Source organism: Acinonyx jubatus, chromosome X, assembly GCF_027475565.1.
Source record: "Acinonyx jubatus isolate Ajub_Pintada_27869175 chromosome X, VMU_Ajub_asm_v1.0, whole genome shotgun sequence".
In the NCBI taxonomy this organism is placed as follows: domain Eukaryota; kingdom Metazoa; phylum Chordata; class Mammalia; order Carnivora; family Felidae; genus Acinonyx; species Acinonyx jubatus.
Window position 1 is genome coordinate 104,567,419 of NC_069389.1, and position 16,766 is coordinate 104,584,184.

Genomic DNA, 16,766 nt, shown 5'->3' on the forward strand with positions numbered 1-16,766 from the left:
GGACTATGTAATTTTAAGGGAATCAGTTTTCAGATACCTCATTTCCATTTATATTCTTCTAAAATTGATCTGAGAAAGAACTTGTGTTTTCATTTTTAATAGTTCTTTTCCCACCTTACAAAAGAAAGGCATACTCCCAACCCATTTTAAATCTCAGTATGGTATATTGACCAGTGGTATAACCTGGGGTACCAAACAAAGGGATACATCAAAATATAGTTTTTGGAGAAGACTCCTTTAATAGCTAATTGAGGTACCTTAGTCTATAATGCATCTATCTTTTCTTGTCTTACCTATATTTCCATTAAGGATGAGATTTGGCTTTTAAATGGTATATTTTGGTTTGTGTTGGGATATTCTGAATACAAAACTCGAACAGTATAGGTTAGTGGTATTGATTTTTAAAAATATAATTGGATTTCTTTCAGATTTTATCAAAAGACAGGATGAAACATTCATTTTATAATATTAATCATCATCTTATTTTATCTCATAAAATGGTAAACAGCTTCTACATAGTTACTAACTTATTTAAACTTAGGATTAATTAAAAGCACTAAATATATGATTATAATGTGTGAGAGGGTCACAAGTTTTTGAGAGTTATTTTAGAGGGAATATGAGAAAAAAGAGGACATATGCTTTATTTATTTGAAACCATAGGTGGTTAGGTTAGTGAAGGAGAGATCTATTGCAATTCAGAGAGTTTTGAGAACCAAGAGAGTGACATGAAAAACCGCACACAAGAAATAAACCAGTGATGGTTGATGGAGAAAAGATATGAAATGAACTTTCTAGGTTAAATTGAGAGTAATATATACAGAATTTTTATCACTTTTGATTTGAAGAGTAAGTATTTGTGAAGAGAACTGATTGTATCCTAAAACTCTAAAATATTTGCAATATAATTACACTTGACCTTTTCAAGAACAATAATACTTAACTCCCTAAAGTTTCCTTTCTTATCCATGTGGATCCTAGATTTAATCACCTAAGTGATTCACTTCAATTTCCTGTCCCTTTGACCTGCCTGGTACAATTACAACCATTGACCCATGCTATAATCTTCCTTTTCCTTTCTTAGACCTGGGTAGGGCTGAAGGCGCTGGGGGTGGGGTGAGTCACAAACTTAGACTGTGATGGTACCAATATAGGATCTATAATCATAATCGGGTTGTTCAGTTCTTGCGTATATCCTTGAACAGCTCTTTCTTTGATCTATGTGTTGCTTCCTTGCCTTTGTATATATAGCTCTCTGACTGTAATGCCTTTTACCCCTTTTCTCATGAATTTATCCTTCAGGGCTGCTCAGGAACAGGGCCAGGACTAGGATGAGACAAATGAGGTGCTCCTTGTGGATGCAAAATGGAAGGGGGCACAAAAGAAAACCACCTCAGTAATCAAGAGAGATAACATTTAAAAAAATTTTTTTAATGTTTTTTATTTTGAGAGGAGCTCAAGCCAGGGAGGGGCAGAGAGAGAGGGAGACACAGAATCCAAAGCAGGCCCCAGGCTCTGAGCTGTCAGCACAGAGCCTGATGTGGGGCTCGAACTCATGAACCACGAGATCATGACCTGAGCTGAAGTTGGACACTTAACCAACTGAGCCACCCAGGCGCCCCGAGAGATAACATTTTTATGCAATATTTTTCAAAAATTAAAATGAATGCAAATTATTCACGATGAATAAAGTATCAATATTTTGTATAATTCATCTCACCTCCTCACCCTAATCTCATCCTGTTGGATTCTGTCTTTAGTTAAATTTTTGATATTTGGTTCATTGTGGGTTTTTTTGCATTCATTTTCATGTCTTAAAATATTGAATTATTATTTGGATTACTGAGGTTTTTTTGAGTCCCCCTCCTACATTTGGTGCCAAAGGAAAGTGCCATACTTGCCTCACCCTAGTCCCAGCCCTGCTCAGGAATCACTTCCTTAAAGAAGTCTCCTACTTGCTTCACCCTAGTCCCAGCCCTGCTCAGAAATTACCTCCTTAAAGAAGTTTCCTACTTACCATAGGATATTTGTAGTTTTTTAAATTTATCTTTGTAATAGTTTCTATTCCGATTTAACTGAGTTTAGGTTTTTATCTCAAAACTCTTAGTAGTAGCAGTTGACTTTCCACGTAAAAACATGCTGTTGTCTCCTGATTTACCAAAGACATTTATTTTATTTTATTTTTTAAAATTTTTTTCAATGTTTATTTATTTTTTTGGAGACAGAGAGAGACAGAGCATGAACGGGGGAGGGGCAGAGAGAGAGGGAGACACAGAATCGGAAACAGGCTCCAGGCTCCGAGCCATCAGCCCAGAGCCTGACGCGGGGCTCGAACTCCCGGACCGCGAGATTGTGACCTGGCTGAAGTCGGACGTTCAACCGACTGTGCCACCCAGGCGACCCTCAAAGACATTTATTGAAACCTAGAGTTGTGCATCCTGAAAATCAGGCCCACATTTGGGCCACTAGTATTTAACGACTGGCTGCTATGATTCTATGTGTGTAGTCACGGTGGGAATTGTACCAAATCTTTCATGTGGCTTTTTTTTTTAATTTTTAATTTTTGTTTATTTTTGAGAGAGAGAGAGTGCATGCAAGCTGGGGTGGAGCAGAGAGAGAGGGAGACAGAATCCAAAGCAGGCTCCGTACTGTCAGCACAGAGCTCAATGTAGGTCTTGAACTCACGAATGGTGAGCTAATGACCTGAGCCAAAGTTGGACGCTTAACCGACTGAGCTACCCAGTTGCCCCAACTAATCACATTTTAGAAGAATTATTTTCTACCTTCACTGAGTACTTGTTCTCTTTTTCCCAAAATTTCTTCCAGCTCTAGAATTGATTGACTTAGTATAAGGAACGTGAGGCTAATGAAAATCATTTTTTTAATTAAAAAAATTTTTTTAACATTTATTTATTATTGAGAGACAGAGCATGAGCATGGGAGGGACAGAGAGAGGGGGAGACACAGAATCTGAAGCAGGTTCCAGGCTCTGAGCTGTTAGCACAGAGCCCAACACAGGGCTGGAACTCACAAACCGCGAGATCATGACCTGAGCTGAAGTCTGACACTTAACCAACTGAGCCACCCAGGCACCCCTGATGAAAATCATTTTTGTAAGACATACTTTTACACAAATTACACTTCTAAAATATATAGTTTGTCATTAATTTCATCAGAATAGCAGGGTAACATTTCTGAGAATTCCCAAATACTGTTTTCTTAATTTTAAATGAGTGAAACCTCTCATTTTGGTCTCTGTTAAAACAAAATGTTCACCCCTTCTTACTTTAGATTCGAATGCAGGCTCAAGGAAGTCTGTTCCAAGGCAGCATGATTGGCAGCTTCATCGATATATACCAACAAGAAGGTGCCAGGGGTCTGTGGAGGGTAAGTACTCTTTATGCAGCTTTCCTATAAATTTGCAAAGAATACTTCTTATACGAAGCCATAAAATTATGAATTGTCATCTTACGCTGTTTAATTTTTTGTAACCCAGAACATAAGGTAAGAAACTTTCTTATCACCTATGAAAGGACCAAAACTTACCAGTTTCTTTATTTCTGCTTAATGTTTGGGGATGTTTGTGTGAGAGAAGTTAATGACATTACTTGAGATAGTCATTTTGATTTGTTTAAATTCACAGTGAATTTAATTCTTCAATACATATTTTTGCCAGTTTTGTACTAACGCTGCACTATATGTTTGTGATAGTCTCTGATTACCTAAAACAGCTTTTCTTAACCTTATAAAAAGTAAAAATTGTACTAAAAATATTGAGATCTATAAAAGAAAAAAATCCAGTATTAACTAGAGATAATCACTGTTAACATTTTGCCATTTAATCTTCCAGTCTTCTATCTACTCCTGTTTTTGTTTTTGTTCCTATAACTTATCTTATTTTAATCACTTAATAAGACTACTTGTAGAATATACACAGATAGTAGAATGGGAAATCCATTAATAAATAGGCTCTTAAAGAAGAGAGCTTTGTGTTTTTTTTTCTTCCTTCATATTTTTCCCCAACTTCCTATAAAAATTTTAAACATACAGAAAAGTTGAAAGAACAGAACAGTGAACACCTTATATACCCAGATTAAATAACTGTTAACATCTGGCTATATATGCTTTATCTGTTTATATGTGTGTACACAGATAAACATACACACACATTCTTTTTTTTTTTTTTTTTTTGCTAACTTATTTGAAAGGAAGTTGCAGACATCATGGTACTCTCCTAAATAGTTCGTTATGCATCTCCTAAGAAATAAGGACATTCTCCTATATAATAATACGTAATAATGATATCATTATCACACCTAAGAAAATTAACAAGTCCTTAATACCTAACATCCAGTCTGTATTCAAATTTTCCTTATTGATGAGACCAGGCCAGTTTTCTTATAGAATGTTTCCCCTGTATTTCCTTCAAACTGGAAGTTAGGTTTGTTGACTTGATTAGATTCACATTAAACATTTTGGTAAGAGAACTTCATAGGTTACACTGTATATTTCATATTGTATCAAAGCAGGAAGCACATATTACTTTGTCCCACAATTAATGATGCCAAGTTTGATTATTTGGTAAGATGATGTCCACCAGATCTCACCATTGTAAGAGATAAAAATTTTTTCCCCTTTGTAATTAGCAGGTAACCTGTAGGTGATACTCTAGCAACATGCATATATCCTGTTACTTAATAACCTTTCACTTAATGGTCTTAGCATCCATTAATGATCCTTGAGGTTTGCTTTTTGATAACAGGGTGCACTTTCTTGATTAGTCTAATTTAAAACCAGAAAATGGACCTAACTAGATATTTTCACAAACTAATGCTAAGGGAAAGACAAAGCAGGAATGACAATAGGGAGTTTTTGTCAAAACATAGCTACTTTATTTTTAGTTAAAAATTTTAATTGTGGTAAAATACACGTAACATAAAACTTAGCATCTTAAACATTTTTAAATGTACAGTTCAGTAGTGATAAGTACATTTACATTGTTGTACAGTTAGTCTCTAGATTTCTTTTTTCTTGCAAAACTGAAACTCTGTACCCATTAAACAACTCCCCATTTTCCCCTCCCCCTGGTGACCATCCTTCTATCTGTCTCTTATGAATTTGACTATTCTGGATACCTCATGTAAGTGGAATCATACAGTATTTGTATTTTGTTACTGGCTTATTTTACTTAGCATAATTTGTTCCACGTTCACTCATGTTGTCACTTGTCAGAATATCCTTCCTTTTTAAGGCTGAACAATACTCCATTGTATCTATATACCACATTTTATTTATCTGTTCATCTGTTAATGGGCATTTAAGTTGTTTCTGTATCTTGGCTTTTGTGAATAATGCTACTCTGAATATGGGTGTGAAAATATCTCTTCAAGACTCTGATTTCAGTTCTTTTGTGTGTATACCCAGAAGCGAGATTGCTGGATCACATGGTAATTCTATGTTTAATGTTTTGAGGAATGGAACATAGCTACTTTCATGATCCAGGCTGCTTAAATCGTCCAGGCATGTAAGATAAAGAAGTGAAGTACATTGTGTTATGTACTCTTTTGACACAGACGTGTCTTATTTGCATATTAAAATATAGGAATAGGGGTGCCTGGGTGGCTCAGTTGGTTAAGCATCTGACTTCAGCTCAGGTCATGATCTTGAGGTTCGTGAGTTTGAGCCCTGCATCAGGCTCTCTGCTGTCAGCACAGAGCCTGCTTTGGATCCTCTGTCCCCCTCACTCTACCCCTCCCCCACTCACACGCTCTTTGTCTCTCTCAAAATAAACTTAAAAAAAATACAGGAATATTTTTTCATTTCAACACGGAAATAGGTTTACATTTTTCTTTAAACACATGGTCTCCTTTGTCATTGTTTTATTTTCCTGCTTTAATTGTCACATGAGTACTGGAAACATTTTATTTTCTAACTTCATTGTAAGAAATAACAGCACAAGTGAAAGTCAGAGTTGGAGACACGGTAGAGAGCGATGGGGACCCTGGTGAACTGGAAAGCAGTGTGGACCCTATTCATTGTTGTCTTGCATGATGGGAGTCCAGTGTGGCCAAAGTGTTTGGGATTTCAAGAGAAGCTGAAAATCTGCATTCCTATGGGAAGTATCCTGTTTTTTATACACTGACAGCTAATTCGGCCTTCTAGAAACACTGTGTAGGCCACACACAACATGTCTGTTGCCTGAATTTGGCCCATGGGCTCCAATTTGGGGCGTTACTGTTCAGCAAGGTAGTCTTCTCTGAAGATCATCTTCTAACACTGTTGAGCAGGTGGAAGTGTCCGAGAGGAAGGCACTGTTGGGCCAGCCAGCCCGACCAGCAGAATTAGACATCTTCTGATGATAGCACAGCTACGTCACTTCCACTTTATGAGTTGAATTTGGGAGTTTATAAATGAGCAGTTTATAACAGGTATCCCAGAAAGCACTTGTCCCCGTGGTATGTTATTTTCAAATGTAAATGACATTTTATTTTTTAAAATGTTTATTTTTGAGAGAGAGAGAGTATGAGCAAGGGAGGGGCAGAGAGGGACAGATGATCAGAAACAGGCTCCACCTTGACAGCTGCGAGCCCCATGTGGGGCTGAAACTCACGAACTGCAAGATCATGACCTAAACCAAAGTTGGATGCTCAACCGACTGAGCCACCCAGGAGTCCCTATTTTATTTTTTTAATGTTTGTTTATTTTTGAAAGAGAGAGCGAGCATGTATGCATGAGAACTGGGGAGAGGCAGAGAGGGAGGGAGCCTGAGGATCCAAAGCGAGTTCTGCGCTGACAGCAGAGAGCCCAGTGTAGGGCTCGAACTCAGGAACCTTGAGATCATGACCTTGAGCCGAAGTCGGACACTTAACTGACTGAGCCACCCAGGTGCCCCCAGACTTGGATTTTTATGTCACTTTGCAACTCCCAACCTGTTTTGTTCTGTTTTATTTTTATTTATTTGTTTTTAAAATCATACTTTTTTTTGAGAGAGAGGGGGCTCAAGTGAGCGAGAGGCAGAGAGAGAGAATCCCACAAGGGGCAGAGTGGGGGGGTAGAGAGAGACAGAGAGAGAGAAGGGCTCACCTGGAATGGGGCTCGTGCTCACCCGAAGCGGGGCGTGAGCTCACCCAATGTGGAGCTCAAACTCACGAACCACGAGATCATGACCTGAGCCGAAGTCAGATACTTAGTGACTGAGCCATCTAGGTGCTCCTCTCTCATATTTTAATGTTTATTTTGAGAGAGAGAGAATGTGCACATGGGAGGGACAGAGAGAGAGGGACTCCCAAGCAAGCTCTGCACTGTCTGCACAGAGCTGAACGTGGGGCTCGATCTCACAATCCAATTCATGAGATCATGACCTGAGCCTAAATCAAGAGTTGGACACTTAACAGACTGAGCCACCCAGGTGCCCCTTGTTCACTTTTTTTACAATTTATGTCACTAACCTGTGTATTTCTTTGGTGTGTAATATCACTTACATATTGCAGGGTGTTGTCCCAACTGCTCAGCGGGCTGCCATTGTTGTGGGCGTGGAGCTACCAGTCTATGATATTACAAAGAAGCACTTAATATTGTCAGGGGTGATGGGAGACACAATTTTAACTCACTTTGTGTAAGTATTATAGGCTGTGCTTATTCCATATTTCCATTATTTTAAGCACAAAAAGCATCTTTCACTGAGGTCCTCATGTAGAATCAATAATGGGTACAGATGGTCTAGATACTCCTGTCTTATCTCCAGAACTTCAAGCCTTCTAATACTTGTACAGAGATCCTAGATGCTGTGGGTAGATACTGTACTACCACTGTACTTGGTAGCAGTGTCTAATACAACAGCCTATCAGATGTCTAGGATTTGCATTTGTTCATACACAGCCTCTATATCTAATTTTATCTGTTATTTTCTTTGGTTAAGTTTGGATCAGAAAGCAAACTTTTCTCAATGAGAATCAGAAAAAAGTGAAAATTTATAGGGCCTGTGAAACAAAACTACAGTTTTGGGCTAAAGACTGTTGCTAGCCTTATCCTACATTCTCTTCATATTGGAACTTTTATGATACTTTACTGCTCAAAGTATACCGCATTTGGTATGTGATGCTGTGGTATGAAAACTTATATATCTAATAGATGATGTGTGTTAATTTCTGCTTAGGGATCCTGCTAGACTTCTAAATTGCACCCCCCCCCCGCCCCCTACCAAAGGCTAAGTTTTGGATTGAAAAGTGAAGGGCATAATACTTTTTAAAGGATTTTATTTTTAAGTAATCTCTACACTCAGTATGGGGCTTGAACTTACTACCTGAGATCAAGAGTCACATGCTCTATGGACTGAGCCAGCCAGGTGCCCCACAGGGATACCTTTTGAATGATATTTCTTTAGAACACATTTCCTCTCTCTTTAGATTGTAATGAAAGGGCAAGTGCCAAGTTTTATCTGATGAGTCTGACTCATCATACAGTTATGAATTTATGTTTGGCGTAATTTCTGTTTAGTCAGGGTTGGAAGTGAGGTGGTTTATCTTAAAGTTTTCATTTTTAGTTCCAGCTTTACATGTGGCTTGGCTGGTGCTCTGGCTTCCAATCCAGTTGATGTGGTTCGAACTCGCATGATGAACCAGAGGGCAATCGTGGGACATGTGGACCTTTACAAGGGTACTTTGGATGGTATTTTAAAGGTATGCACGCTGTAGGCTTGGTTTGCATTTTTGATTTTCTTAGATGTCTCAGGCATTCTTTCAGTCCTTATTCTTGGTTGCTATGTATCATTTTGAAGATGGAAGAATCATTATGTATATTTTTAATAGCCTCTCAGAATAAGTTCCAGTTATAAAAGCTGTCTCCTTGGCAATCTGCTGATATGCAGTGGTCCTTAATATTATCATTCCAGTTTGAATACTTGAGACTGCAGGATACTTTTATTGATAGCACCATGTAGAATTATTGACAGATAGAAGGGACTTAAGATATCCCACATTTACCTGCTTCAGGTAAGACAGAGACCCTGTAATAGAAAATCTGGTACTCCATTTCAGTTCAGTATTGTGCTGTTGCTTACACTTTGCCTTTGAAAGTTTCTGCGATGCTATGTTTGTAGGAAACTGAATATCATAAATGTGTTGTGTAATCACTGGTGATCATCCTTCTACAAAAACCAAATTTGGGGCCAAAATATGACATTTCCATATGTTTTCTCTGTGCTGTCAGTTTAGTTTAACAACCATTTATTATCTAACAGGAACCATTTTAGTAGATACAGAGAAATTACAGTATACTGCAGGTGTACAAACAGATAATCAGCACAGCCTGGTAAACCTGATAAACTCAGGGACCTATGGAAGGAAATTCTAGTCTAATTTGGAAGTTTAGGATAGGCTCCCTGTAGATGGTGGCATCTTGAATAACTCACATGTGTTGAGTGTTTTACTTTGTATCAGAAACTGTCCTAATGAGACTTACATGTATTCATTCACTTAATCCTCATCATTACCCCATGTGGTAGATACTAAAGCACTAGAGATTAACTAACCTGCCCCAAATTTTGCAGCTAGTGGGGTTTCAGCTCAGACCATTTGGCTTCAAACTAACATTCTTAACTTCTACACTGTAGTGCCTTTCTTATGTTGATGGCTAAGGGGTTAAATAGGTTATAAAGGATATTGAATGCTATGCTGAGGTACTTGGGTTTTTTTTTAACTTGATGGGGAGCTATTGAAAGATCTTAATCAGGTCAGATTTGTATTTTAGATCACTTTGGGTTTGTAAGACAGTGGTTCTCAGGTGCATTGGAGCCACCTGGGGAAACTTTCACAGCTCCTGTGTCTACTGTAGACCAATGAACTCAGAACTTATGGGGGTAAGGGACCTAGGTTGAAAGTATTTTTAAAAGTCCTCAGGTGATTGCAGTGTTCACCTAAGGTTGAAAAGCCATTTATCTAAGGGGTAAGCCTGGAGCAGTGGTTCTTAAGGCATTAACTTGCCTCGGAATCACCTGGAGGGCTTATTCAAATGCAGATGGCTGGGGCCCATCACCAGATTCTGATTCAGCAGGTCTTGAATAGGGACTTGAGAATTTGTGTTTCTAACCAGTTCTCAGGCAATACTGAGACTCTGGATACTACACTTTGAGAAACAATGACCTAGAGATAGGGAAGCTGATTAGAAAGCTGTTAGTAATCTAAGATAGAGGCAATAAAGCCTGAATTTGAGCACTGTAGTGGGGATGCAGAAGATAGGATAGAGTTGAGAATAATTTAGTTGATAAAGTCAATAGGATTGGCTTGACTAGGTGTGGAGAGGTGTGGGAGAAAGGAAGTGTCAGAGATAAGGTCCCAGTTCTTTGTTTTGGTGACTATGTGGTGATTCCCATTGACACAGTTATCACAGGAAAAACAGGTTTTTTTGGGCGGGGTGGGGGGGGGAGACTGTACAGTTTTGGATACTTAGTTTGAAGTGCATGAGGAACATGCAGTGGATATATTTGGAGACCTTAGTCTTAACTCAGGGGAGAGTTTAGGGATATAGATAGGAGCCTGGGGAATCAGTAGTGTACAGGTGTTACATAACTGTGGAGGGAGAGACCAAGGAGAGAACGTAGAGGAGTTCACATCATTTTTGCCTTTCTAGCACACTAGAGTATTATGCATTCCTTCCATTAATAGTGATTCACAGAGGAAATGATTCTCAGACTTTGGGAAGTAGAGTTTGGTAAAAGCCCCTCTTTGCTATTTCTGACATGTTTACCCTTCCACTTGACAATCGCTGGTATAGAGAGAGAGAAAGGGAGGGCCAAGGAAATAACTCTGAGGAGTACCAATTGCTAAGGGTTGGCAGGTGGGAAACCTAGGAGAGACACCGAAAGATAACAGTCAAAATATATGAGGAAACTTAGAAGAGCCATGGAAGCCAAGGGAGTAATGAGTTTGAAGAAGAGATGAGTAGTTATTTAATGCCAACTGGAATAGAGAGGTCCAATATAAGGACTACAAACTATCTGTTGGATCTGATATTTTCTAGAGGAGGTTTGCTGGAATGATGTTTGCAAAAGCTAGATTGATGTGCATGAGGAGTGTGTTTAATTATTCATTCATCCAGTACAAAAATGTTTAAGTCTTATGTGCCAGGTGCTGTTCTAGTTTGGTGAACAGAAAAGTTTTGGCCTTTGTCATGACACTTTAATTCTAATAGAGACAGGTAAACACATAGGAATCAAGGGTAAATAGACAAGTGTAAAATACTCTTTCAAGAAGGTTGGCTAACAGGAGATAGAACGTACAATAATAGAGTAATAGCTAGCATTTAGTGAATGCTTATTTTGTGCCACACACTATAGTCTATCTTTTAGCTCACAGCAACCCTATGGAGTAGATATGTTTTCCATTTTATAAACAAGGGAACTTGGGTGGGAGTGGCTAAGTACCCAAGATTATACACCTAATAAGAAGCAAATCTGGGACTTAAACCAGAGTCTGATTCAAAAGTTTAAACTTAAAACCACCATGCTGTGTTATATTGTCAGAAACACATTTTCATGTTGGCAGTAACCTTTACCTATATTCACTCTCTCATTCATTTACTTGCTGTTAAAGTTCTTTATACTGGTTGCTCTATATTGTCATTGTACATAATAGCATCTTGCTTTATTACTTCATCAGCGAGAGTCCCAGAGCACTAGTGAATGGAGTTCTGCATTCATTTCTGCCATAGAAACCAACAGCTGCAAATCTTACCCTGTTACTCCTGTCTTAAAATCCTTGAATGGCTTCTCGTTGACCCAAGGCTCTATATGATTTGGCCCCTTTTTACTTCTACAGCCTTATCACTGCTACCTTTATTCTACATTCCAGATGTACTATACAATTTCCACTGGTAGACTTTCCTTCATTCCCAAATTTTCATCCATGCCATATACTTTGTTAGATGCCCCTACCCTACGCTATATATCCTTTTCACTTAGCTAGTTCCTATTCATTCTTCAGAGCTTGTTACTTTCTCCTAAAGGCCTTCCCTGACTGATGAACTAGGTTCTGTGTACACAGTTTCTTGTACTTACTCTGACAACATTTATTTTATTATTTAAAAACATCTTTTTTGAGGACTAATTTACATATTGTAAAATTTACCTATTCAAAGTGGCTTTTGGTATATTCACAGATTTGTGTGACCGTCATCACCACAGTTGATTTTAGAACATTTTCATGAATTCAAAAAGAAACCTCATACTCTTTAGTTATCACCTCCCTGTTCTCTCACTCCCAGTCCTAAGAAACCACTAACCTACTTTTCTAACTCTTTAGATTTGCATATTCTAGATATCTCATATAAATGGAATCATACAATATGTGATCTTTTTGACTGGCTCCTTTCACTTACCACAATGTTTCAAGGTTCATTCATGTCTTAGTACGTACCAGTGTGTTCCTTTTTATGGCTGGGTGATACTCCATTGTGTGGCTGTATCACATTTATATTTGTTACATTTTATTGTAATTGCTTTTAATGCCTGTCTGCCCCAGTAGACTGTAAGTTCCATGAAGGCAGGGCCATGTGCATCTTATCACTTTATCCACAGCAGATTATTTATTGAATGAATGCACAACTTTATGAAGTAGTCTGTTGTCTCTGTTTATCTACAGAAGTTCTTATGTTTGTTTTCACACAACTGTCTGAAGCCAGGCAGTGGGCCTCCCAGTCCTAATGTTCTATAGAAGTTCGTCACTGTTTTGGAGCTTTTTCAAGATTCATATGGCTCATGGGAGCATTAGAGACCCTTACTGTGTTTGTATGTTCATGTACTCAACAGATATTCATTTAGGTATTTATTGGAAACTTTCCTGTGTCAGACAGTGTTAGGTGGTAGGGATATAGTGGTGAGCAAGACAAATATAGTCCCTGTTCTCCTGGAGACTACATTCTAGTTGAGGGAGACAGACAATAAACACACAAATAATAATATAATTTCAGATAGAATTAAATGCTATTAAGACATAAATAGAGCATGAGACAGTGACTTGGAAATGATAGTAGGGAACTACTTCAGCCAGGATAGCCAGGACAAGGCTGTGGGTAGGTGATATTTGAGCAGAGATCTGAATGATGAGAAGAAGGTGATGAAGATCTGAGAGAAAAAAACATTTCAAAAAGAGGGAACAGGTACAAAGGCCCTGAGTTGGGAATGAACTGGATATGTTCAAAGGTTAAAAGGAAGGCTGGTGTGGCTGAGTGTGGTAAATGAAGGAGAAAGTAGTAGGAAATGAAACTGGAGAGACTGGCAGGGGCTAAATCATGTAGGATCCTATAGATCATCACATAAAATTTGCAATTAGAGTGAAATCCACTGGGAAGCCATTGGAGTGCTTGAAGCAGGAAAGTGACACTATTTATAATTTAATGTATAAATTATATTTTTTTATATTGGATTGTATCTCTAAGGTCCCTTGTCATTTTAGCAGTCTATGATTCTAGGTTATCTGCATCTGGCTGAATTTCACAATTTTCTAACATCAATTTTGGTCTGAGACCTTCAGCATTTGCTGGTAATCCATTGGGGGAAAGCATATTACCACTATGATTCTGTAAAAGTACCCTTATTCTGTTACTATTTGTTCAAAAAATGATTAGTAAGGATAATTATCTTGAGTATTCTTAATCTACAGGATGGGATAGGGGATATTTACAAGTCTGGATTCTCATATTAATGTCCTATCCAAATATATCAATTATTTAGTATAGTGGCAGGTTTTACTTCACCAGGGGAAGGGCGAAATAACATCGCCATGTCTAACCCAGTGCCTAACACACAGGAGTTACTTAATAGATATTTTAAAATAGTACACAAAATAGGGACTGTTTCTGCTGGCTGAATTCAACACACCACCAGTTTATAACCTTTGTCATTTAATATGTCATTTAATTCAAATAATTACTCAGTTGGTGTGTTTAGGACCCCCATTGTATAAAACAGGAAACCTAAACTCAAAGCAATTTACACACTGTTCCTCATGCAGTCTTGAAAGCATTTACATCAGGTAGTCAGTCCATGGCATTACACAGAAGTTGATAGAATGAAACAGACTCAGAGGAGGATAGTGACTTGCCCAGCTCCTTATTCCCTACCCTACTTTAGTTTTCCTATTAGCACTTCCATTTCTGAATATAATATATATCAATCTATGTATTTGTCAGCTCTTTTAGAGAGTGCACTCCTTGAGGGCAGGGAGTGTATAAGTTATCTCTTCCTTTATAACAAATTGCTCCAAAACTCACTTCCTTAAAACAGCAAACATTTGTGATCACGCAGTTTCTGTGGGTCTGGAATTCAGAAGCAACTTAGCTTAGTGATTTCAGCTTATATTCTCTTGTGAGGTTGTAGTCAGATGTCAGCTAGAGCTACAGCCATATCTGAAGGCTAGACTGGAGCTGGGATATCTGCTTCAAAGATCACTCATGTGGCTATTAGCAGGAATTATTAGCTGTTGGCTACTAAACCTGTGTTCTTCTCTGGAAGTTGGCTGGAAGCCTTAGTTTCTCCCCTTCTGGGCCTCTCATGACGTGACAGCTAACTTTCTCTATAGTGAACAATTCAAGAGAGAAGAAGACAGAAGCAGAAGCCTTTTAAATCTAAAACATCTTTTATAACATAATGGAGGTGACAGACTACTGCTGTATTTTCTTGGTGACCTAGACCTCTCCTGGTATGTTGTGAGAGGGGTTACACAAGGATATGAATAACTAGTGGTGGCTTTCATTAGGGTCATATTGGAGGCTGGCTACCACAGACACCTTCTCTCTCGTTTACTGTTATTACTATTATCCCAGCATCAAGAAGAGTACCTTGCATAGGCAAGGTGCTTAAATATTTGTTGAATGAGTGGGTAGATTTAGACTGTATATGAATTCAAAATGTATGGCTTTAGAAAAACAGCATTAATGGAGCCATAAGTTGTTGGGGAGGGACATGGAAGATGAGTACTAAAAATAAAAGTAATTGTCAGATGTAAATAGTAAGGGGAATTCACTCTATTTTTGATTATATCTTTCCCTCAGATGTGGAAACATGAGGGATTTTTTGCACTCTATAAAGGATTTTGGCCAAACTGGCTTCGACTTGGACCCTGGAACATCATTGTATCCTTTTAGAATATGAGAATGAAAGCAGATGCTTTAAGCTCCCAGGTAATTTTTTACTATGGGAAGGAAAATTTGGTTATTGACACCTTTAGGCAAGCGAGAAACTCAAGCATTCTAATGGTGACCATTGAGGATAGAACTAAGTAGAGAAATGGCTTTTAGTTGGAGTCTAGTACAAACTAAAGGCAGCAGAAAAGATGTACCAAAGTGTCCTCTTTAAAACAAAACAAGTACAAACAAATCTGGAAGGGGTTATGAAGTTTTTGGAAACCCTGTTGGGATTTGCCCACAGGAAAGTACATGCTGAGGTGGTCCAGATTTCCTACTCCTAACTATAGGACCAGAGCAACTGGAGAAATAATAAGACAGAAAACACTCATAGGGTGAAGGAATCCAGGCCAAGTAGGTCTCTTTCCTCACGGATGGCTCTTCTTTCTTTAGCTGTGTTTGAGTGCCTCCTTTGTGCAGAGAGAATTGAATGTTGTATACAGTTTGTGTGTATAGTGGTGAGCATTGCAGGGTTCAAAAGTAATTCCTTGCCCTTGTGGAATCTATAGGTTGAGAGAGGGAGTATGCCTCTCTCTCCTTGGGATTGATCTGATCACCTAAGAGTGACAGTTACTCTTAGCATTGAATAATATATATGTTGTCATTAATGTTCTTGGGTGTGTGTGAGAGAGTGTGTGTGGCCTGTTGGCCACTGAAGACTATAAGTATGTTAGAGTTCTAATCTGTTTTTATTGCTAAATGCCAAATCATAAGGGGTACGTGGTGGGTACTCAATGCATGCTTGATTTGCCAGGTATTGTTTTTAAAAAGTCTTAAGCAAGTACAACTCAGAATCTGAGATAGACTACCTCAGTGTAAGAGAATGCAATACACAATTTTAGAACTAGGTTTAGCTTTCATTGTCAACCCAATGATCTTCCATGACTTACTCCTCAGTTTTTTATTACATATGAGCAGCTCAAGAGGCTTCAAATCTAAGAACTGAATTATACGTGAGCCAAGCCCTGCCAGCGTTTCTACTTTTTTCCCTTTTTCCGTGTTCTAATGTATTTTGACAAAGTTGTAAGTGTTTACTGAACCATTGGTCTCCCAAGGGCCTCCTGATGGAAGAACTACAGGATGCTTCAAAATTGTTCGTGTGTTTGTGTTACCATGTTAACTTTTCCGTGAGAGGAAGTGTTAACATTGAGACTCTGGCCCCAGATTGGTATCTTCTATGAAGATGGATACTGATAGATGACATCAAAATGGCCTTCTTTTCAAATGTGGGTTAAATGTAGTTGGTTAGCCCCAAACTTGAGCTAGAGCAGAAGGCATAGGCCAGGGCAGTTACTGCTATGTATGTTACAGACCTCGGTTCTCATTAAAGTATTTATTGGCAGAATCACTTTGGCTTTGTCTTCATTTACTACTTTCTCCTTTGCCAGCTCTTTAAGTTACATTCTCCAGAAGGTGATAAAGAGAGGGTTACTGTGAAATTGAGTCTAGACTCTTCAAGCACATTTATGGAAATAGACTAAGTGCATTGTGTTTTTCCACTGCCACTTGTTGTCATAATGCTACTCATTTTTAAAATTTTTAAAAAAAATTTATTTTTGAGAGAGAGAGACAGAGTGTGAGTGCGGGAG

At 38.4% G+C, this 16,766-nt stretch overlaps 1 protein-coding gene across 6 annotated transcripts in view; it reads left to right on the forward strand.

Annotated features, from left to right (window-relative positions):
* Nucleotides 1-16,522, forward strand: part of SLC25A14 (solute carrier family 25 member 14) — a 29,454-nt gene extending 12,932 nt beyond the window's left edge. For all 6 annotated transcript variants that reach the window (XM_027054215.2, XM_053201694.1, XM_027054216.2 and 3 more), the window contains exons 7-11: nt 3,292-3,387; nt 7,491-7,615; nt 8,543-8,678; nt 15,046-15,126; nt 16,075-16,522. In XM_027054215.2, the coding sequence (XP_026910016.1) occupies nt 3,292-3,387; nt 7,491-7,615; nt 8,543-8,678; nt 15,046-15,126; nt 16,075-16,116 (480 nt within the window). In that variant the 3' untranslated portion in view covers nt 16,117-16,522. The remainder of the gene's footprint in view (nt 1-3,291; nt 3,388-7,490; nt 7,616-8,542; nt 8,679-15,045; nt 15,127-16,074) is intronic.
* Nucleotides 16,523-16,766: the final 244 nt, after the last annotated feature.